Source organism: Saccopteryx leptura, chromosome 2, assembly GCF_036850995.1.
Source record: "Saccopteryx leptura isolate mSacLep1 chromosome 2, mSacLep1_pri_phased_curated, whole genome shotgun sequence".
Classification (NCBI taxonomy): domain Eukaryota; kingdom Metazoa; phylum Chordata; class Mammalia; order Chiroptera; family Emballonuridae; genus Saccopteryx; species Saccopteryx leptura.
In genome coordinates this window covers 238,378,497-238,401,074 of record NC_089504.1, presented here as the reverse complement: position 1 = coordinate 238,401,074, position 22,578 = coordinate 238,378,497, and the positions used below count along the sequence as shown (strand labels likewise).

General features: G+C 42.2%; 1 protein-coding gene across 5 annotated transcripts in view; it reads right to left on the bottom strand.

The window, feature by feature from the left end:
• CIT (citron rho-interacting serine/threonine kinase) overlaps positions 1–22,578 on the bottom strand; it is a 166,008-nt gene that overhangs the window by 43,832 nt on the left and 99,598 nt on the right. For all 5 annotated transcript variants that reach the window (XM_066370788.1, XM_066370789.1, XM_066370790.1 and 2 more), the window contains exons 18-23: positions 20,090–20,185; positions 15,697–15,813; positions 14,634–14,743; positions 13,428–13,602; positions 9,732–9,929; positions 369–422 (exon numbers count right to left, since the gene is read on the bottom strand). In XM_066370788.1, the coding sequence (XP_066226885.1) occupies positions 369–422; positions 9,732–9,929; positions 13,428–13,602; positions 14,634–14,743; positions 15,697–15,813; positions 20,090–20,185 (750 nt within the window). The remainder of the gene's footprint in view (positions 1–368; positions 423–9,731; positions 9,930–13,427; positions 13,603–14,633; positions 14,744–15,696; positions 15,814–20,089; positions 20,186–22,578) is intronic.

Below are 22,578 nucleotides of genomic sequence, written 5' to 3'. Positions count from 1 at the left end.
CTACTGCCTGGACAATCTTGGGCTTGGCTAGCCTGGGAACCTTCCCCATTGGAGAAGGAGGGGGGTCTGCTTTGGAACCTTTGCTGCAGCTACTGAAACTGATTAGCAGTTGTGCAGTAAGAATTATCTGGACCACTCCAACTGTCCCCACTCCAACATGAAGAATGGTTTTATAATGTTTAACTGGCAGGAACCCAAGGAACAGAAGTTATATGGGGCTCAGACACGGCAAATCAGTTTGACAGCATGAACTGCTTCAAGCTAAAGGTGTGTAATAAAATGCAGTCACTGGTATCACAAAGATATGTCCTCTTTTCCTTCTCGGTTTGAATTCTAGGCTATTTTAGTCATCTTTGGTTAATACTCACAGTGCAGCTGTTACGAAGGGCGTCAAATTTGCGCTGGATTTCATCTCTATGTGCCTAAAAGGTAAGAAGTTGATTATAAATTTTCCATTGGGAAGAATACATCTGTACATGTTACAGGTCAAATAAAAAGAATATTTGCCAAGAAAAAGCCAAGAATGCTGTCGCAGCAGCCCCACATCTGTTTTCCGAAAAATTAATTAATCAAGTCATCCCCAACATCCAAAACAAAAGTTACAGGAACACACGATGCTGTGTTAATAACAATGAACTCTTTTTAAATTTATTTTTCAATTACAGTTGACATACATCAGTGAACTACTTAGACTACACATCCCTACCCTTTACAAATATATTTGAACGCTCATATTAATGCCTATGGATGAGTGGAAGAAAAGAAAACATAATAAAAGGTGATGTTTTTACTCTCCTTCATTTGCCTTGTTCCCCTTTCCCTCTTCCCTCTAATTGGCCCTCCCCCACCATGCCTACTCCCAAGAGAGACCCCAGGCAAACACAGACACACACACAGAATAGCCAGGACAAAGCAGACATTTTTTCTTTTTCTTTTTTTTATCAAAAGCTGCTGAGATTCAGAAACCCCACAATGAACCTGAAACAAATATAGAGGCAGAACTGCTTCATTCAGTTGACAAGGACTTTTGAATGTATAATATACACCAGACACTGTGGTGACATAGAGCATGTAGAGCCTACACCTTCACTCTGGTGAGGGGAGCTAGAAATAAGTGTATAATGACAAACCGTGACCAGTGCTACAAAGGAAACAGAAAAAGGGAAGAAGGGGTTAGAAAGGGACCTACTTAGATGAAGTGGTCAAAGAGGTTGCTCTGAAGAGTGACAGTTAAACTGACACCCGCGGGATGATGAAGAGATAGCCAGGAAGAGAACAGAAAAGCATAGAGAGAACAGCATGTGCAAAAACCCTGAGGCAAGAAGGGCTTTGGTGCATCTGATGAACAAAAAGAGACCTGAGAGGCTACAGCAGTTTTTTCAATTCAATGGAAGGCATGACAAGTGGAATTATTTTGGTCTGTTTTATACAATGAACTGGAATAAACAGGCAAAAATAAACAGGATCAGAACGTGCCTTTGCTACAACAGGAAGTACAGCTGTAGAAAACTTGCCTGAGATACCATAATTCATCAAGTTTCAATTGCTGAAGACAAGATGGCGCTGGAGTAGGCGGACGTACCAACATCTACCTCCCAGAACCAAAGTGGATTACAAACTAATTTTAAGAACTATCATCTGGAAAAACCAACTTTAGACTAAACTAAGAGGGCTCTTCAACCAAGGAACACTGAAGAAGCCACACCGAGACTGGTAGGAAAAGCAGAAACACGGAGAGGGCTGCCCAGCTCCCCGGAGCAAACAGCAGCCGGGAGAGACTCGCGTGGCGGGAACTGAGTGTATCCCAAGGTTCTCTTTACCACGCCACAGTCGCAGAGCTCCAGGGAAAAGCAACCTGGTCTCATCTCTCCAGGCAGAGGAGAACAGAAGCTCCATCTCCACACATGCTGCAGATAGCTTTTCCAGTCTACCTGAATCATTACCAGCTAGAATCAGCGGTCACTGGGACTTGGATGTGAGCTGCAAAGTATAGAATTGAGACAACAATTCCAGTGCCATGCGGACTTTTCCTGGATGTGGACTTTTCCTGAACCCCTGCTCCTTGTGACAGCTCCTATCAGACTGAACTGGGGTTGGGTTGCATTTTTCAGGGATTTGGCATGGTGTTGGGGCCAACTTGGACTTGGTGAACATGTTAAGGACACTACTCTTTTATGGATTCTTGCTGTATTGGCCAAGAGTTTGCTTAAAGGCTTTAATCACTGTAAAAAAAAATAGAGGACTAGATAGAGAAGATGTGGCACATATACACAATGGTATACTATTCAGCCATAAGAAATGATGACATCAGATCACTTACAACAAAATGGTGGGATCTTGATAACATTATACGGAGTGAAATAAGTAAATCAGAAAAAAATAAGAACTGCAGGATTCCATACATTGGTGGGACATAAAAATGAGACTAAGAGACATGGGTAAGAGTGTGGTGGTTATAGGGGGCGGGAGGAGGGAAGGAGGGAGAGGGAAAGGGGGAGGGGGAGGGGAGGGGTACAAAGAGAACTAGATAGAAGGTGACGGAGGACAATCTCTCTTTGGGTGATGGGTATGCAACAGAACTGAATGACAAGATAACCTGGACATGTTTTCTTTGAATATATGTACACTGATTTATTGATGTCACCCCATTAAAATAAAAATTTATTTATTTAAAAAAAAAAGAATACAAAGTTAATCTCCGTGAAAAAAAAAAAAGTTTCAGTTGCTATCAAGTGTAAGACTACCGCAATTTTATGTAACATTATAAAAGAAAAAGTGCTATTAAACCACATGTTTATGTCTATAAAACCATGTAACCATATATATAAAAAAAAAGACAATAAAGTGAACAAAGCATCAAGGACTTGTGAGACAACTTCAAGCAGCCTAATATACAGGATAGAACAAAAGTAGGTTTATAGTTGTTCATATGGAAAATAAAATAGTTAATAAATAATAAATACAAAAATAAACTGTGTTTTGCATACTCAAAACTGTACTTTTACCCCACCCTGTACATGAAACTAGAGTCCCTAAAGGAGTGTAGTAGTGAGAAAAATAAAGTATTTGAAGAAATAGTCACAAAATTTTCAAAGCTGATGAAAGGCATAAATGCAAAAAGTTCAATGAACCAAAGGACAACAAGGTAAAAACTTAAGCTAAACTAAACTGCTTAAAGCCAGCCAGAGAAAATGACAAGTTATATAGACTGAAACAAAGAGAAGACAGTAGATTTCTAACCAGGGGGGATTGGGTAAGGGTGGGAAGCAAGCTAGAAGACAGTGGAGCAACATCTTTAAAGGACTGAAAGAGAAAATAACAAAACAAAAACAAAAAACCCTGTAAACCTAGAATTTTATACCCAGCAAAAATCTTTCAAAAATTAAGGTCAAATAAAGATTTTTTCAGATACATAAAAGGTACAGGAATTTCCACCTGCACACGTCTACTGTAAAAATGTTAAAGAAATTTCTTCAGTGAGAAGGAAAATTACCATCAGAAACTGAAATCTACACAAAATAAGAGCACTGGAAAAAACTGTAAACAAAACAAAAATTTAGAATTGCATAGATAGAATCACAAACAGATTCATAAGAAGAGTTATCTTTAGACTCAATTTCTCAAAAAAGCCAATATTTTTATGGACTAATTTAATTATAATTGTTCCCCAATATCAATGTGCTTTTTACTCAGCAATACCACCAGAAATTTATTCATTGAATGGGGTAAGAATACTATTTATCCAGAGCAGGTTATCTATATTGCTGTTGAAAGCTCATCTGTGAATAAGCAGCAGCCTGACCCCAAAGACCATCAACCCCTTGAGTGTTTTTCATGATCACCACGGACAAAAGGTAAGGATTCTTCCTAAAAGAAGGATAAGGCCCATAGATTAATAAACTGTAAAGCAGGAGTGAGCAAATTTTTTCTTTAAAGCAGTGGTCCCCAACCTTTTTTGGGCCACTTTAATGTCAGACCGGTTTTGGGACCGGTTTAATGTCAGAAAATATTTTCACAGACCAGCCTTTAGGGTGGGACGGATAAATGTATCACGTGACTGAGACAAGTGTCAAGAGTGAGTCTTAAGACAGATGTAACAAAGGGAATCTGGTCATTTTTAAAAAATAAAACATCATTCAGACTTAAATATAAATAAAACGGAAATAATGTAAGTTATTTATTCTTTCTCTGCAGACCGGTATCAGTCCGCAGCCCAGGGGTTGGGGACCACTGCTTTAAAGGACCAGAAAGTAAATATTCTTGGCTGTCAGAGTCATTCAGTCTCTGTCATAACTACTGAACTCTGCCCTCATAGCACAAGAGCAGCCATGCTCAATGTGTGAAAAAATGAGCATGGCTGTGTGCCAATAAAACTTTATTAACAGAAAACAGAAGGCAGACTGAATTTGGCCCTCTGGTTATAGCTTGCCGATCCCTGCTGTAAATGACTACTTGGTGTGAAATCTCTCAAAGGCAGCAATAGAGGCCGAAGATAGAGTTAATTCCTTAAAAGCCTAAGCAGTGATCATAATAAAACTCTCTCGCCTAGACTTAGGGATAGACAACCTATTACACCTTATTAATAGCAGGGTTTCCAAATAACCATTAAAAACTTATTTAACTGCCCCCCTCTAAGTCTGAAATTTCAATCACTAATACTGCTTCATTTTCTTTAACATTTACCATTACTGAGGCCTTTGGATCATTCTTTTTTTTTTTTTTTTGTATTTTTCTGAAGCTGGAAATGAGGAGTCAGTCAGACAGACTCCCACATGCGCCCAACCGGGATCCACCCGGTATGCCCACCAGGGGGCGATGCTCTGCCCATCGGGGTGTCACTCTGTTGCGACCAGAGCCACTCTAGCGCCTGGGGCAGAGGCCAAGGAGCCATCCCCTGTGCCCGGGCCATATTTTGCTCCAATGGAACCTCAGCTGCTGGAGGGGAAGAGAGAGACAGAGAGGAAGGAGAGGGGGAGGGGTGGAGAAGCAGATGGGAGCCTCTCCTGTGTGCCCTGGCCAGGAATCGAACCCAGGACTTCCACACGCCAGGCCGACGCTCTACCACTGAGCCAACCGGCCAGGGCCTGGATCATTCTGACGTACTGAATGGTCTTTGAGGGTAGAATATGATGAATTACCATCATTATAGCTTTTGCTACATTATTAACTATGAAATACAAACACAAAATGTAGAAGCAATCCTATTGTGACTGCTAGAAATACTGTAAAAAATTAACAATTACTGGGCATTTCTAAGTTAAAAAAAAAATATATATATATATATATATATATATATATATATATATCAAGAAACATATGTTTTAGGTTCCTTTGAAGTTGTAAACCAAATACATAAAAGGGCAAAACATCACACAACAGTATATATAAGAATACTAAAACTCTTAAGACACAAGCTTTGGATTCTCTCAACAAAATAACTGTTAATTAGACATCAGTTGCTACAGGATACTTCTTAAAAATTAGTTATTCTGAAAAATTATTGAGGTCCCCAAAAAGCTTTTGTTTATGTGAGTTATAACTATCTTTACCATATTAGAAATTAAAACTGAGATTTTTCTTCAAATATTTGTATTTTATTTCTTTTAAAATAAGGTAACATTGCTTTTGTACCATCAGTGTGTTATCCCAATAAAAAATGGCAAATGCCATCTTTGTATTCTTCTGACAATGATCTGACCATAGGGAACATCAGGGGTCAACAGTTCCTACTTTGAAAACCACCGAGCTAGGGTTTAGGTGGCAACAGGTAGAACGGACAGGCTGTAGCCTGAAGAGTAGAGAGGCAGTCTCTTTGGGGGGTCTTATGTCTTCATTAATCTTAAAGAAAGTGATAGATACATGAATTTACCGGGAATTCCAACTGTGCTTATCTGTCAGACCTCACCCTTACTCACTGGACTATCCACCCTGAGGCAGAGGAATTCCAAGAAGCTGGTCAGCCGCCCCAAGGAGGAGCATTCTGGACATACCAGGACTTTTGATTCAACACCCACTTGCTCGAGACTCTCCCTTACCCTATAAAATTTGTCCCCCTAGTTTGTACTGGTGCCTTTCTCCCCCAAAGAAGTGCCCAGCAGGGTTCCTTTCTTCCTTTTAATAAAGCCTGTTGCTCTGGTCTTTTCAGACTCCCATGGATTCCACAAAAAGTTAGAAGAGGAAAAATGAAAAGAGACTTATAATGCCATCTTGATGAGAGAAAAATACCGCAGAGCTGAGGAAAGGAAAGTAGTGGTTAGCCGTCTGACCACCTTCTGGGATGCAAGGTCAGGATTCTACACTCCAGCTTCTGTGTATACAACCCTTCCCCTGTGAATGCCAGCATCAAGCAAGACTGTCACCTTACACGGCCCAACTTCACATCTTGGCTATCTAATTAAATACTGGCTTTGATATTTATTTTAAAATAAAAAGAGAGAGAGTGTGTGTATGCACTGACTATTTTAACAAATCAAGGACGACTTTGGGATCACATAATCACATGATGCTGGGAGGATTCCTTTCATTTGTGTCTCTACCTTCAGATTCTCAATTATTCAGCATTAGTCATTTAGCAAACTCAATAAATGAATGTAAGGGAAAGCACACAAGACGTGTCTGTGGGGTCTTGCGCACAGGGCTCAAACCACACCTCTGCCCCACGGCACCATTCAGACTGACGCTTGTTCCCTGTCACTCATCTCTGTGCCTAAAGTGTGCAGACTCACACTCTCTTCCTTCCAGGAAAGGATGACATGGAGCCTTAAATTTCAAGTCCAAGCAGAAAATTCTCTCTTCCACCAATGAGCACAGAAGCATTTTGAAAGTAATCGATTTTGAAGACTATACTTTCAGGGATCAATTCTATAGTTTGAAAGTATAGGTTTTTGTTTCAATTTGACTCTCCTGTTAAGTCTCTACTTGATTTAATCTCAGCCAGTGAATTTCAACACAAATGCAATTGACAGGATGGGTAAAGCGAGAGTGGGGGAAAGGAAGCAGAAGACCAACAAATGGCTTCCCAGCGGCCCTGCCAAGCGCCTTAAATGCAGATCTTCAATTTAACTGCAATCCATCTAATTTGGCCCAGAGGCAGAGGCCAAATGGGTTAACTACTTCTTCCCAGGCTAGGAAACATAGGCCTCTTAGAAACAAGCAATAATAGCCCGTTTGGGCTATTCCCTTTTATTGACAAAATAGTCTGCTGTGAAGTCACAAGCCTCCTGGGAGATAATTTTAGATCTAGCTGATTTAATTTGATTGATGCTTACGTTGGGTCTGAACTTGGGCCTTGAACAATGAGAGCAAGAGCACTGAGCATTGCATTTGTGTCCATTTTTCTCTTACTCTTGGAAAATACATTCTTCAGAACAAATTCAACAAAGCCATTCAGGCAACAACCACATTTATAGGACATAATCAAAAGGAGAGGACAGGAAAAACCCACAGCCTCAAAACTGAGCGAAAGCAAAATAGCATGGGGCCGGGGGTCCTGTATGAGGGGCTTACAAACAACGGTCTGACCCAGCGCAGCTTTCTGCCCTCAGCTTTGAGAAGCCCTGTCTTCCATGGCACCTTCATCTGCAAGACTGGTAAAGCCCTCATTTCTAGACCTAGGGAGGCTATTTCTTTCTTTTTTCCAAGATGCTCTGAGGCAGTGATCTCATCTGACTAAATTAAGTCGTGACTTGCTGCTGAGCTAGGCTCCCAGCAGCCATTAGACAAAGCACATTCCAACCAGCAGCAAAACAGGATTTAAAGACTAATTTCCCCACAGATAAACAGCAGTGACACAAGCTCTATTTTATACCCTCCTCCTCCCCACGGAAGAATAAGACTCACAGCCACAGAGCCGTGAGATAAATGTCTTTCTCCTCCAAAAAACTGTGAGGACTTGCAGGCCAATCCCCTGGGGAGAAAAAGCTAAAGACACAGCCCTAGGCACACAGTGAGGACTCATTAAGTATAGAGTAGATTGCTGATGTCTCCTCTTTCTTTAAGAGGTTGGGTGTTCATATAGGGGTGAAATATTCCTCTCCAGTGCATTAAGTACAATACTGGTTAGATTTTTACGTGTCTCCTTTAGCAGCTAAGAAATGTCTGGTTGTCTTCCTCCCCATCCACCCAACTCCATTCACTGTAATACAGTACCTTCATTTCATTCCTACCTCCATGTTTCCCTTCTCTAGATTTTCTCTTTGACTTTTCTTTCTTATTTATCCTGTTATACTGTTTTGTATCTTCCCAAACTGCTTTCAATACATTTTGAAATAAGGCAAGGTATAAAGAGGTATTGTTGGGCCCAGCTTCAGCAGTAGAGCACTGGCCCAGCATATGGACGTCCCAGGTTCAATCCCAGGTTCAATTCCTGGTCAGGGCACATAGGAGAAATCATCATCTGCTTCTCCACCCCTCCCCCTTTCCCTTCTCTTTCTCTATCTCTCTCTTCCCCTCCCACAGTCATGGCTCAGTTGGAGCAAGTTGGCCCTGGGTGCTGAGGATGGCTCAATGGCCTTGCCTCAGGCACTACCATATGGGCAGAACACACCTCATAAAGGGCTTGCCAGGTGGATTCTGGTTGGGGCACATGCGGGAGTCTGTCTCTCTGCCTCCCACTTCTCACTTAAGAAAAAAAGAGAAAGAGAAAAAGAGAGCTTGTGACTACTTTTCTTCAAACCAGATACTGGGGACATGTGGCATTAACAATGTTTAATAAGTGTTCTCACAGAGGCGATGCAAATGCAGGCGGCAGTTGGCATATGAACTTGGTGTTAAGTCCTGAAAAATCTTGGAATCATAAGCACCTTCTATGTAGGAGCTACTGTGTACCCTCAGGATCCTATAAGTCCCTGTGTCCCAGACTGGTCCATACAAACCCTGGCACTGTTAGGTCATGTTCCCAGTTTGGGTCAGACATTGGGCTCTCGAAACCCAACAAAGAAAGAGTAACTTCTAAGAATGAAACTAGTTTTAAAATATATACCAGATCAGCCTGACCTGTGGTGGCGCAGTGGATAAAGCATCAACCTGGGATGCTGAGGTCGCCAGTTCAAAACCCTGGGCTTGCCTGGTCAAGGCACATATGGGGGTTGATGCTTCCTGCTCCTCCCCATATTCTCTCTCTCTCTCTCTGTCTACTCTCTTTCTCTCTAAAAATGAATAAATAAAAATCTAAAATATATAAAATAAAATATATACCAGATCATACCAGATACAGATGTAACACATAAAGCAGAATCTACAACTTAAAAAAAAGGTAATATAAATAAACTTAACCAAAATAAATAGAAATATGGTAGAAACACTACTATAGAGTATAAGATTATTATTTTTCAATGATTACTGAAAATCAAAGTACAGAATCCCAGTAAACACATTTTGGCTAAAACTAAATATAACAATAAGTACACCCAAAATGACTATAACACTGAATGTCATCTGTAATTGAAAAAAAGATAAAAAAATATGATGATGATTATTTTAAAAAGAAGGAAGATACCTAAGTAAAATAAGAATTCTTCAAGATGCAAAAAAAGCTCAGATATTACTGACTGATCAAGAAACTAATTCCAACGAAGAGGAGGCCTATGCAGGCCAACTTTCTGCCCATTCAACACCCACCCCTATGGGTCGATTTCTTCTCCCTTGAAATTTGTAAGGGTGAGCAGGCATACTCAGTGCCCACGCATCAGAGAAGGCCTTTAGTGACCAGATGGGGCCATTCCCAGGCCTACCGTGAGTGCCTGGATCTCCTCCTCGGCCTCCGCCGTCGTCTCCTCCAGCTCCGTCTTGGCCTGGCGGAGCTGGCTCTCCAGGGCCGCCCGGGCGGCCTGCAGGGCTGTCAGCTGGGACTCGCGCTCCTGCAGAGAGAGCTGCAGCTCCGTGAGCTGGCGCTTCAGCTCCAGCTTCTGCTCCTCGTGCTCGAGACTGACCTGAGTGAGAGACCCAGAAAGGCTCAGTTGAACTTAATGATGAAGAAAGCCAGAATGCCACCTGCTGGTCCATGTGTGTCTTAAACTTGGTCATGGAATCAAATTCTTCAGCACTCATCTGAGGGAAAAAATTGAACAAGTCTGACTTTTTTTTTCTTTTTTTTTTTTATTTCTGGCTTCTGGGGTCTGCCTTCTTTAAGTCTCAAAAATAAACAGGAGTAAAAACATGTGAGAGGGATGTATATACAAACCATTCCTTACAAACATGCAAATGCTTGGGAAGGTTTCAAAAGAAAACCACACAAAAACAATCTCCAGGGGACATTATAACAAGTGCTCTTCTTAGGAAAGCATTTAAAAGTAAGTGGATATAAACATCATCATATTAATAACAGGAACACCTTTGTAATTAGAACACAAATGGAACAACAGACTGAATTCTGCGCATTTTAAATATTCTTGCTCTGACTTGTTCCCATTAGCTGACCAGTATTAATGTCACATTATGAACTAATCAGTCTTACTTCCATCTGCCTATCTATCAATCTATCGATCCAACATTTCATTCATTCATATAAGAAAAATTTACTCAGTAACTTCTGTGTAAAAAGGAATATGGAGGTGAAAGATGGTATCTGCCTTCAAGTTGAGAAGAAAAATAGAAACTAACCACTATCATATATTGCGGTCAAGTGCATGGGTCAGGACACATGGGAATGTAACAGGAACACAGGAGAGGGGTGGGGGAGGTAACTCTGCATCTGTGTATTAAAGAATGCAGGAAGCCAAACAACAGCTCAGAAAAGAAAGAACATTTCAAGCAGGAGAAGACATCCAAAGGTATGGAGAAGAGGGAGACCATAGCACATCCATTGACCTAACAGACATGGTGGCCTAGGAACCAGACTCTGTCGGACATTGAATACCAAGCAGGTAAGAGATGCTTGCTGTGCTCGGAGATCTCGTTATCCAATGGGGACTGCCAAGAGGTGCACAGGGTGATGAGCTAAACCCAGAAGGCTGTGGGAACACAGAGGAGACATCAGACCCAGCTCCAGAGGGTTGGAGAAGGCTCCCCAGAAAATGTGATAGCAGAGTCCCAAAGGCCAGATGTGTGAAGAGAAGAAAAACTTACAGAAAGATTCAGCATAGAGAACCAACAGAATGTAGTGGTTAGTTCACGGTGGGGCAGAGAACAAAGGGACAGAGGTGAGTCAAGGTGAAATCTGTTTCTGGGCAGGTGAACTACAGAGTAAGACCACTGGTTAGGACAGGGAACATGAAAGGAAGAACCAATCTGAGAAGCTCAAAGAAATTCAGTCTTGACATGCTGAACACGAGCAATAAGGTAGACATCCAAGTGAAGATGACTGATGTCTACTGGAATGATGGGTCAGAAACTAGAGAACGGTCTGTGTTGATAAGTCAATGGCAGCAAAGCCAAGGCTGTGGTCTCTGTCTAGCGAGGATGAGAATGATGATGATGATGACGACAAAGGTGGGTCCTCACAACAAGCCAGGCACTGCTTTAATTCCTTTCATCTTCCTAACAACTCAACGAGAGAGATACTACTATTACCTCCACTAAGCAAATGGTGGCCCAGAGAGATCAAGAGACTGAGCAAATGTCACATAGCTAAAAGAGGGCAAGGCTGGCTTCCAACCCAGGAAGTGTGGTTCCACTACTTACTATTTGCCCGTTTAAAAGGCCAACATTCAGAGAAGGCTGTGACTACTAACAGACCTAGAAATTCCTGATGCCACTTGGCAAAACCATAAGTGCTGAGGCAGGTGACAGCGAGGCAAGTGGAGGTGGGTAAGCAGGATGCTGTGTGCTGGCAGCAGAACGTGGGAGCCCTGCACGTTCAGGACACTGCACACGCAAGGTTGGAGGAAAGCCCAGGGCCCTTTAAGGTGAATCACACCCCAGGCTGCGGCTCTGGCCCCCATCTCAATAGCAGCAGGAGGCAAAGAGAAGGTCAACCAGCCTTGTTGTATTTAAAGCTAAGCTCTAGAACTCCCAGAAAGCATATACAGCCCTGAGCCTCTCACAAGCATTCTATATTTCTCCTGCCATCCTTAGGGGACTAGCTGTATTAATTTAAGAACAAAGCAACATGCTTCCCCTGGAGCATTTTAATTGCCTAGATGAGCTGTATACAGCTGCATGGCCAGGGAGGAAAAAGAGACATTTGTGGGAAAGAAAGGCAGGACAGCCAGCCACTGTTCCCACATTCAAAGAAATCTATCGGAGTTACTTATACTCGCACTCTTAAGGCTGACACTCAGGAGAAATGTTAAACTTGCTAAAAAGAAAAAAATACAGCCTGGATGATGAAAGTTAAACCATCACCGAGGGCTTTTGGATGACCTAGAACAATGGTTCTCAAACTCCAGATGTGTAAGAATTTCTGGTGTACCTGCTAAAAGTGCAAACTCTTACTATCTACCCTCCCACCCCAATTCCATTCCAACAGAGGAAGATGCCTAGCAATCTGCATTTCAATCAACACATCAGCTGGTCCTGATGTGGCAGTCCACATCTTGACAACTGTCCTCTGGAGAACTGGCCTCATTTTATTTTATTTTATTTTGTATTTTTCTGAAGTGAGAAGTGGGGAGGCAGAAAGACAGATTCCCACATACACCCGATAGGGATACACCCACATGCCCACTAGGGGGCGATGCTCTGCCCATCTAGGGCGTTGCTCCATTGCAACTGGAGCCATTCTAGCACCTGAGGCGGAAGCCATGGAGCCATCCTCAGAGCCCGGGCCAACTTTGCTCCAACGGAGCCTTGGCTGCAGGAGGGGAAGAGAGATACAGAAAGAAAGGAAAAGGGAAGGGTGGAGAAGCAAATGGGCACTTCTCCTGTGTGCCCTGGCCAAGAATCAAACCTGGGACTTGTACACGCTGGGCCGACGCTCTACCACTGAGCCAACCAGCCAGGGCCAAAGAATTGGCCTCATTTAAATACTCCAGTACAAACTAAGATGTGCCTAAACATGAATATTCCCCAAGGTTTAGAGGAACACCTTCCATCAAACAAATCTTGAGTTTGTCTTTTAATCTTCCACTGTCATTATGAGACTTCACACACTGTCATTAAGCAACACTATGTAGCCAACGCTGTGCTACACTCTATGCACAGACTGAGTCCTGTGACCCTTGCTAAATTGAGCTCAAGGAAGAATCAATCATTCCGCCCCCACTTGAAGATGCACCAATTTACATAAGCCCCACGTGACCCTGTGAGGGAGATACATTTTCATGGTCGCTTTCCAGACGAGGAGACTGATGCACAGAGAGAAGGAAGCCTGCCAGAGGTTATAAAACTCATCAGAAGTAGAGGTGGAACTCTAGCCCAGACCCCTGTGCCCAGTCTGTGCCCTTCTCCATGCACAATGCCTCCCACGTGTACTGACTGTGCCCGATACCTGGCTGGCTGGCGATCCCCGAGTCCAACAAATCCTCTCGGGCAATCACCCTTACTCTCACCTCCCGCAACCTTGTCTCCAGCTCCAGCAGACGATTCTTGTCACTGTGGTCCTGGTGGCTGATTTTTTCCAGCTGCTCCTCTAGCTTCCGGTTCTGGGCCTCCAATTTCCCTGCCTGCGTCTCCAGGTAAAACTTCTGTTGCCTGAGTTCTGAAATCATCTCTTCCTGGGCCTTCCTGGTGGGGGTGGTAAAAGGAGCCAAGCAAAAACACAGTCTCATCAGAAGTGAGCCTGTCCCCTTGGAAGGACAGACAGAAACAGAGCGAGAGATGTGTCTTACATACTAAGTGAACCAAGGTCATTCCATGGTTAGCTCTGTTCTGACCTGGCCCTGGGCCCTGCACATAAACTCAGCATGGGGACCTGCAGCCCATTTAATCCTCATGGCTCACAGTCCCTCACCTAACAGGATTAAGTATGGTCAAGGAGAATGCAAGAGATACTAACATTTCACTCCTTTGGTAGACCTTTTTCCTTCTGAGTCTGTACAGGTGGTCAGAAAAAGGCTTCCTCAGAGCATAAGGGTCCCCTAACGACTCTTTAAGGTGAGGAGAAAGAACGCTATTCCTTCTACTTCTCTGTGAACTATGCTCACCTCTCCACCAGACTGCTCAGAAGCATCAGAAACCGAGTAACTCAAAGACCAAATATCAGTCTACCAAGCTGGTATAAACTAAATGGAAATGTTTTAGAAATTCTCTGAACAGATAGCTAAAGAAAAAAAGAACACTCTGAAGACCACAATTCTTTGGGGGAAAGATTAAGATCAAAGTGCTCCTGGAACATGAGGAGTCCCTGCTGAACCCCAAACTTCAACCCGCAGGGCCTAACTTATAACAGAAAAATAGATGGGCCAACTGGGCACATGCAAGATCACCTCGGCTATTTACAGGAGGCAAGTCTGGGAACAAGGACTGCAGCTCTCTAAAAGCAAACTATAATTAGCCTCATTAGAGAGAGCAAAACACTCTATAATCTGATGGCAATTTGAAGCATTTAAGAAAACCCAGCTCAAAAGAGAGGGCACGGTAGAACGAGATCACTTCAAGTAGAGGGCAAGATTACATAAATACGGGGTGGGAGGCCAGGCCAAACCACAGAAGGAATTAAATCTGCTCCAGCTCCACCAGCCAGGGGAATAGAGTTTATGCCCCAGGGGAGAAGACCAAAGTGTAATCATGCCCACAGTTAGCATCTGAATACTTACATGTTCCTCTGGGTAAAAAGACTGCTGTTTGCTGCAAGTTTATTGGCTTCTGACAATTCCACAATCCTTTGTTCCAGGGATCTGATCTTGGAATCCATGGCATTGATCATCTGAAACACAGGGACCTTTGGAACCTCACACACAGACAGTTCCCCCAGAATGAGAATAATGTGTGCAACATGGGCCATGTGGACCACAGTAAGGGTCTCATCTGAAATTCAGATAATCTAACCAGAGGTAACAAGGCACTCAACTAGCCTGTACCCTGAGAATAACAGCTTTTACTGCTCAAACGAATGGCACTCAGTTATTTTACCAAAACAGAGATTACATGTCCCCACACTAGCTCAGTGGCCTGAATTAAAAACAGGCAAAAAGGACCTATTCAGGAACCTGACATTCTGCAAGCAAGCAGGCCTCGTTAAATCCCTGTATCACCTGCATGTGACCTGAGCCTGCAGGAACTTCTACCTTGAATCTGCAATTCATACTTCTCATCAACCATGGAGCTGTCATTCCCGGAGTGATTTCTATCACCCAGACATTACTGTTTTTACATTCTCTGCATCAAAGTTTCCCCAAGTTAAGGGATCAAAAAAACCAGAGATGGTGACAGTTAAAAATGCAACTTCCCAGGACCCTCCTTTGGAGAGTCTGACAGAAAGTCCCCACAGGAACTGAGATAATATGCAGATTAACAAGCATGACAGGAGAATCTTACGAGCAGCAAGTTCCTGAAACACCTGCTTTCACGGATTAGAAAGGAGAGAAATGGACAACAAAGAGAAGACACGTGAGGGCGACCAAGGGCCACTGGGCATTTTGTCAGGAGGCACTTGAAAGACAATGTTCCAGGTGATGACAGATCAGCTCTTTGGCCACCCTGGGCCACCTCCTCAACTGCTTTTAGGAGAAGGAAGTTGCAGTCAGAGCCACCTGTTAGCAACAAACTCTACAGGGTAAAACAGAGAGGATAATTCATCAGCTGAAACGAACTCATCTCAGGTGTGGGATTCCTGGCAACCCTCCTTTGAAGACTGGCTTTGCAATGTCTTGTACCTACCGCCTTCTGTTCGCTGAGAATTTTGCCCTTCTCATGGGCCTCCTCTTCGTGTCTCTGCATCATATTCTCCAGGGTCTCCTTATCGGCCAGATCCTTCTTTATCTGATTGTCCAACACCTACGAGAAACAAGAGAAGTAGTGAGGGTCCTGAGTAGCAAAGCTGCGAAGGAAAGGCTAACCAAGGGCACTTTAGAAAAATGGGAAAAGGAGGAAGAAGGGGGAAAGCAGTGGAGAGAACAAGTCCTCCAAACTCGGGGGCGAGGAGATGGTTTGGGTGTCTCTTTCTCAGCTGAAATAAGATTAAGAAGTCTTAGCATGAAATGGCAAGTAACCCATGGACCTGAACCAAGAACTTATTTTCAAATCAACAGCCAAAAAAGATCCAAGAGGTATATGCAAGGAGGTGAACTCCAAACTGAGGAAGAAAATATCTCTCTACAGATCCTCTCATTTGAAGATGTTACCTGGGGATAACTTTATCGTAGCCAATGCACCAGTAGTTTTCAGAATATTGCTTGCTCTTAATTTGTACAAAATTAATCTAAATATCTCCAGGCTGTGTGGAGAGAGGAAGCTGAAGACTGAGGACGTCTGTGTTCAGAAACAGTCGAGACAAGAGGATTTTGCCCACCAGGAAAGTAGGTGGAGAGTCAACATAAAAGAAAGGGGGGAAATGCCTCTTTCCTCTGTTCTTTCCTCTGATCCAGCTGCAAAAAAAAAAAGTCACTGACAAGAAAAACCTTTCCCAGGGGAAGAGAAACCATGTGTTCTCAGTTTGAGAATGGCACTGTAAGCACCTACTGTTCCCAAGAGGAAAAAATAAAACAGGCTGGTGGTGTCCCGTTCCCCAGCCTGATCTAATGTTTTGCAAGGCACACACAGCCCTACTTGTCACCAAAACAAGCGAAAAAGAAAGACAACATCATAACCTGTCCGGGCCTTTGACCACAACCCTGTGTTTCTCATCTGAGAGAATCCCCTCTGCTTGTCTGCATGACAAACCACCACAGCTGATTCTGGAAAGGGGAAAGAATTGGGGTCACAGGCAGGACTGAAATCTACCTTTCCCACAATGTCTATTGTGAAGGGACCTGCACAGTACCTGGGGACATCGACCCTAAAAAGGGCCAGCCGGTAGGGAGGGGGTCCACATGAGAAAGAAAGGAAATAAAGATTTCAAAGAAGGCTTTAAACTAGAACCGACTGATGGGAAAAAATAGAATGAGAGCTGGTGGAGAAGAACAAAAGGTGGAGGACAGGGTCATGGGCAGAGAGAAGAAGCGCAACAGGATAAGTGGCCCATTCTCTTGGATGCCAGGGCGTGATTCTAAAATTATGAACAAGAAAAAGACAGAATCTAGGGTACGATCATAATTTTAACTAAGATGGCCTTACAGAAGCCAGAACAGGAAACACAAAGCACAACAGGCTAAAAAGAAATGGCTTCATAAAAGATTCCAGGAGGGAAGACAAAAGGACACAGCCCTTCCCCTAATTCCCTGGGGCCTATAAGACAAAGTTCTTTCTGTGAAAAAGGCCGCAGAGACCACATAAGTAGCTAGACCAAGTAGGCTCTTTTTCTGAGTAGGTGCTCAAGCAATGGTGCACATCTTCAGAATTTATCTGCTCAAAAAAGACCCCAACTTTGGCAGTGATGGAAACCAGTAAGAGGTAAGGAGGGTGTGCCAGAAGGAACAAGCCTCAGTCAAGACAGAACATGGCGGCCCTGGCCAGTTGGCTCAGTGGTAGAGCGTCAGCCTGGAGTGCAGGAGTCCCAGGTTCGATTTCCGGCCAGGGCACACAGGAGAAGTGCCCATAAGCTTCTCCAACCCTCCCCCTCTACTTCCTCTCTGTCTCTCTCTTCCCCTCCCGCAGCCAAGGCTCCATTGGAGCAAAGTTGGCCCGGGCGCTGAGGATGGCTCCATGGCCTCTGCCTCAGGTGCTAGAATGGCTCTAGTTGCAACAGAGCAATGCCCCAGATGGGCAGAGCATTGCCCCCTGGTGGGCACGCCAGGTGGATCCCAGTTGGGCGCATGCAGTGCCTCCCCATTTCCAACTTCAGAAAAATAAATAAATAAATAAATAAATAATAAAAATGTGATGTAATTTTAAAAGAAAACAGATTGGCATCCACTTTTGATCACTGAATTTATTAATAATAATTGAATTGAAATAATAATGTCGATAATTAAAATAATAATTGAATGTATTATTTTATATGGTAGGTTAGATTATTTAGGCTACCTTTTCTACAGAGAATGATTTAAAATGCTAGATGAAATGTGGAAAGCAGTTTCCCAAAAGCACGTAAAAGTGAAAGCAGAAACCCAAAATGTTAAAACAGCACAAAGCAGGTTTTAATTCGAGACATGTGCTAAACCAAATAAACCAGACTTTCTTTTTTTTTTTTTTTTTTTTTTTCATTTTTCTGAAGCTGGAAACAGGGAGAGACAGTCAGACAGACTCCCGCATGCGCCCAACCGGGATCCACCCGGCACGCCCACCATGGGGCGACGCTCTGCCCACCAGGGGGCGATGCTCTGCCCATCCTGGGCGTCGCCATGTTGCGACCAGAGCCACTCTAGCACCTGAGGCAGAGGCCACAGAGCCATCCCCAGCGCCCGGGCCATCCTTGCTCCAATGGAGCCTCGGCTGCGGGAGGGGAAGAGAGAGACAGAGAGGAAAGCGCGGCGGAGGGGTGGAGAAGCAAATGGGCGCTTCTCCTGTGTGCCCTGGCCGGGAATCGAACTCAGGTCCTCCGCACAGACTTTCATTTTTAATAACCTCGAAAGTTAAGAAGACAAACAAGTCAAAGCCGAAGCCACTCCCCAAAATGGGCACACATTTTCATTCAAGGTCTCAAAGAATTCCCATTAATACTTTTCCAAGGGGCCTTGGCTCAGTTGACTAGAGCATCATGCCAAAATACCAAGGTTGCAGGTTCAATCCCCAGTTAAGGCACATATGGAAAGTGACCAATGAATGCACAACATAGTGGAAAAACAAATGAATGCTTCCCTAAAATCAATCAATCAATAAAATATTAATAATAATAATTTCCAAAGGAAAATGAGCAACCCATCAAGCATACAAAGAGACAGGCACCATGAAAAAGAACTAAGAGAAACAACAGAGCAGAAAGAGACCTCCAGATACTGCAGATGTTGAAATTATCAGACAGAGATCATAAAACAAATATGTGTAATGCATTTACAGAAACAAAAGATAAGCTTAAAAATAAATGCATGATATAGAAAAACTGTCTTAATCTAAGAAATCTGGGAAAGAACCAAACTGAATTATCTAGAAACAAAAATACAGTAACTAAAATTTTAAGCTCAGTATGTAGGTTTAACGGCAAATTATACAAGTAAGAATTAATAAACTGGAAAACTCATCTGAACTTACCAAAGGATAGATTGGAAGTGATCTAACACATGCCTGCCTAATCAAATTCTCAAAGGAAAGAGAAAAAGAGAAGGAGAAGAGATAATATTTGAGATATAATGATCAATAATTTTCTGGACTTAATAAAAAATACCATTATATTTGATGCTCAGTATATCTCAAGTAGGATAAATAAAAATAAATCCACAACTAGACATATCACAGTAAACCTTCAGAAAATTAAAGAGAAAGTGAAATTTTAAAGTGTCAAAGGGGAAAAAAATTCAATTACATTTCAAAGACAGCAACAGTTAGAATGACAGCTGATTTCTCAATAGTGGTAATAAAAAAATAAGTCAATGGAATGATAACTGACAACCTAGAATTCTATACCCAGCCAAAATATCTTTCAAGGATGAGCATGAAATAAAAGACATTTGCAGACAAACAGAACAGAGGGCTTGTTACCAGCAGAACTTTACCAAAGAATGTCCTCAAGGATATACTTTAGACTTACTGGAGTGATCACTTCATAAATTATATAAATGTCTGACCACTATGCTGTGCACTTGAAACTAACATAATATTGAATGTCAACTGTACTTGAAAAAATTTTTTTTGAATTGTTTTTAAGGATATGCTTTAGAAAAACAAACCAAAAAAAGATCTCAGGTCTGAGATGCAGGAAGAAAACTAAAAGCAAGGAATGTGATGACTGTCCATATCTAAATTATCAAGGACTAAATGACATTGGGTCCAAAAAATATTTTAAAGATAAAACATACATAATGAACAAATTTTTATAAATAAAAATTGTTTTAACCTCTGATTTAACCACACATTTACACAGATAACATGCCCAAAACCATCCACCATGGCCTGAGGATGGCATTTACCCCAGATAGTCCTTTGGTCTAGCAAGAAGTGAACCAAAGTGCCCAGAAAGAGAGAGAAGCTCTATGGTGCTATAGAAGAAATGCCAGGGAAGATCAGAAAGTGTCTTTACTTTAATTTTTTCCTCGTAGTGCTGCTCTTTCTGTTTCAGGTGGACCTCTAGGTGCTGAGCTGAGAGCTGGGCCTCCCGGTGCTTCTCCTCCAGCTCCTGGGCACAAAAGAACAGATGGTCAGGTGTGCAAAGGGCAGGACATAGCCAGTGTATGTTAGATGCTCACAGGAAACATGACTTTGGCACAGGCAATAGGCATTTGTTCCTTCATCACTAGCCCTAAGACTCTTGGGAAGGAAACCAATACCAAGCCTTGGCCCTGGACTTCCTAAGTCCAAGTATACACACATATACACACACAGCTGGTGACTGGAAATCAGAAATCTGTCATTATGACAGGTAAAAGGCAGCTCTTCATCTCTGCACAGAGAAATAAGAGTAACAAGGCAACATTTGACAGTTCAGTACAGCACAAAGCCCCTGATCATTATCTTGAGCCTCAGGACATTTTCACTGCTACAATAGCCTTAAATGAGAAAAGTAATTTTAATTTATTTTAAATTTAAAGTTAATTTATTATGATGATAAAAAAATATTTTGTATTTTTCTCATTAACAAAGTGATTGCTCAAGAACCCTAGCTGGGAAAGAAAATCGATATTACAATTCAAATACTTAGAGATTTGAATGATTATTTTAACTGACTGGTAGGCAGAATATGTGATTGGAGACATTCATATGATCTAATGTTTCCATTAGTGATTTTCAACCTTTTCATCTCATGGCACACATAAACATAGTACTAAAATTCTGCAGCACACCAAAAAATATATACTTTGCCAATTGGACCAAAAAAAAAAAATAGGTGCAATTTTGATTCATTCCCACCAGACAGCTATTGTTGTGTTGGCTATTATCATGTTTTTATTTGTCAATCTAAGGGAAAAGAGGTCAGTGCCCCAGATTAAATAGTCAGGTACTGCATGTTTTAAGAATTCTTGCAGCACACCAGAGTGCCTCTCGTGGTGCCCTGGTTGAAAATCACTGGTTTAAATGATACCATGCTAATGGTAATAAATCAGAACATAAAATACACTGATAATAATAACATAAATATGTATGCATATAAAAGATGAAAAGAGAATTTGGAGTAATGTAAATTGCTCAAATTCAATGTTCTCTGCATTCTTTTATTAAGTATTCTGCTTTTAAATAAAATCATAATTCATTTGAAAATTATACCAATTCATATACCAAGGTATTATAAACTGATTTTTTTTTCTTTTTTTTGTATTTTTCTGAAGCTGGAAACGGGGAGACAGTCAGACAGACTCCCGCATGCGCCCGACCAGGATCCACCCGGCACGCCCACCAGGGGCGATGCTCTGCCCCGCTCTGCCCCTCCGGGACGTCGTTCTGCTGCGACCAGAGCCACTCTAGTGCCTGGGGCAGAGGCCAAGGAGCCATCCCCAGCGCCCGGGCCATCTTTGCTCCAATGGAGCCTTGGCTGCGGGAGGGGAAGAGAGAGACAGAGAGGAAGGAGGGGGGGGGCGGAGAAGCAAATGGGCGCTTCTCCTATGTGCCCTGGCCGGGAATCGAACCCGGCTCCCCCACACGCCAGGCCGACGCTCTACCACTGAGCCAACCGGCCAGGGCCTATAAGCTGATTTATAAGAGATAACATTCAATTCACTGAAACACTCTCTAAATGCAGATATCCTATGTGCAACTACATTAAGTCTTATAAATCTAGACCCATTAGTTAATTACTAATATAGAAAATTAGTATTCCAAAAATAAAATAACAAAAAAGAAAAAGGGTTAGTAGTGATTACTCCAAATTTTCATCCCTTCACACTATTATGAAATAATAAGTATGAAAATTTTGAAGAATGAAGAAATTATACTGGATATGTCCACAAAATGAGAAAAAAATACTTTAAAATTCACATGTATGTAAAATATTACTGATTAACCCTTTGACTAGTATGAATGTTCATGTACGTCCTCGTGTCTCCTGACCATCCAGAGTACAATCATACATGTGTAAGGCAACATTTAAAAAAGGCAAATGTATGTTCTTCTTGTTTCCATAAATTGGCTATCAAACAAACATGATTTTAAGTTAATAAAACTGTAACTGGAACTAATTTCATTTTTTGAAAAAAAAAATTCACTCCCGGGGGTCAGCGAGCATGAAAAAAACTCACTACTCAAAAGGTTAAACTTTTGAAATTCTAAAGTCTGCAAGGGTTGGCTTTCCTTTGGGGGCAGTGAAGTGCTCAATTTTAAGACCCGCTGCAATCTAACAGACATGATCTTGAAAAGTTGAATGTAAACAGGATTTAAATGAATAAAAACATACTGTATTTTTCACTCCATATGACGTACTTTTTTCCCCAAAAAGTGTAGGGGAAAATGCCTGTGCGTCTTAAGGAGCCAATGTTCATTTTTTTTAGCCGCTGCGGTTTCCCAGACAACTAGAAGAGTATTTGAACATTAAAAAGTCTCTCCTCATTTGTTGATAACAGTGCTAATGGTTGTTAATAC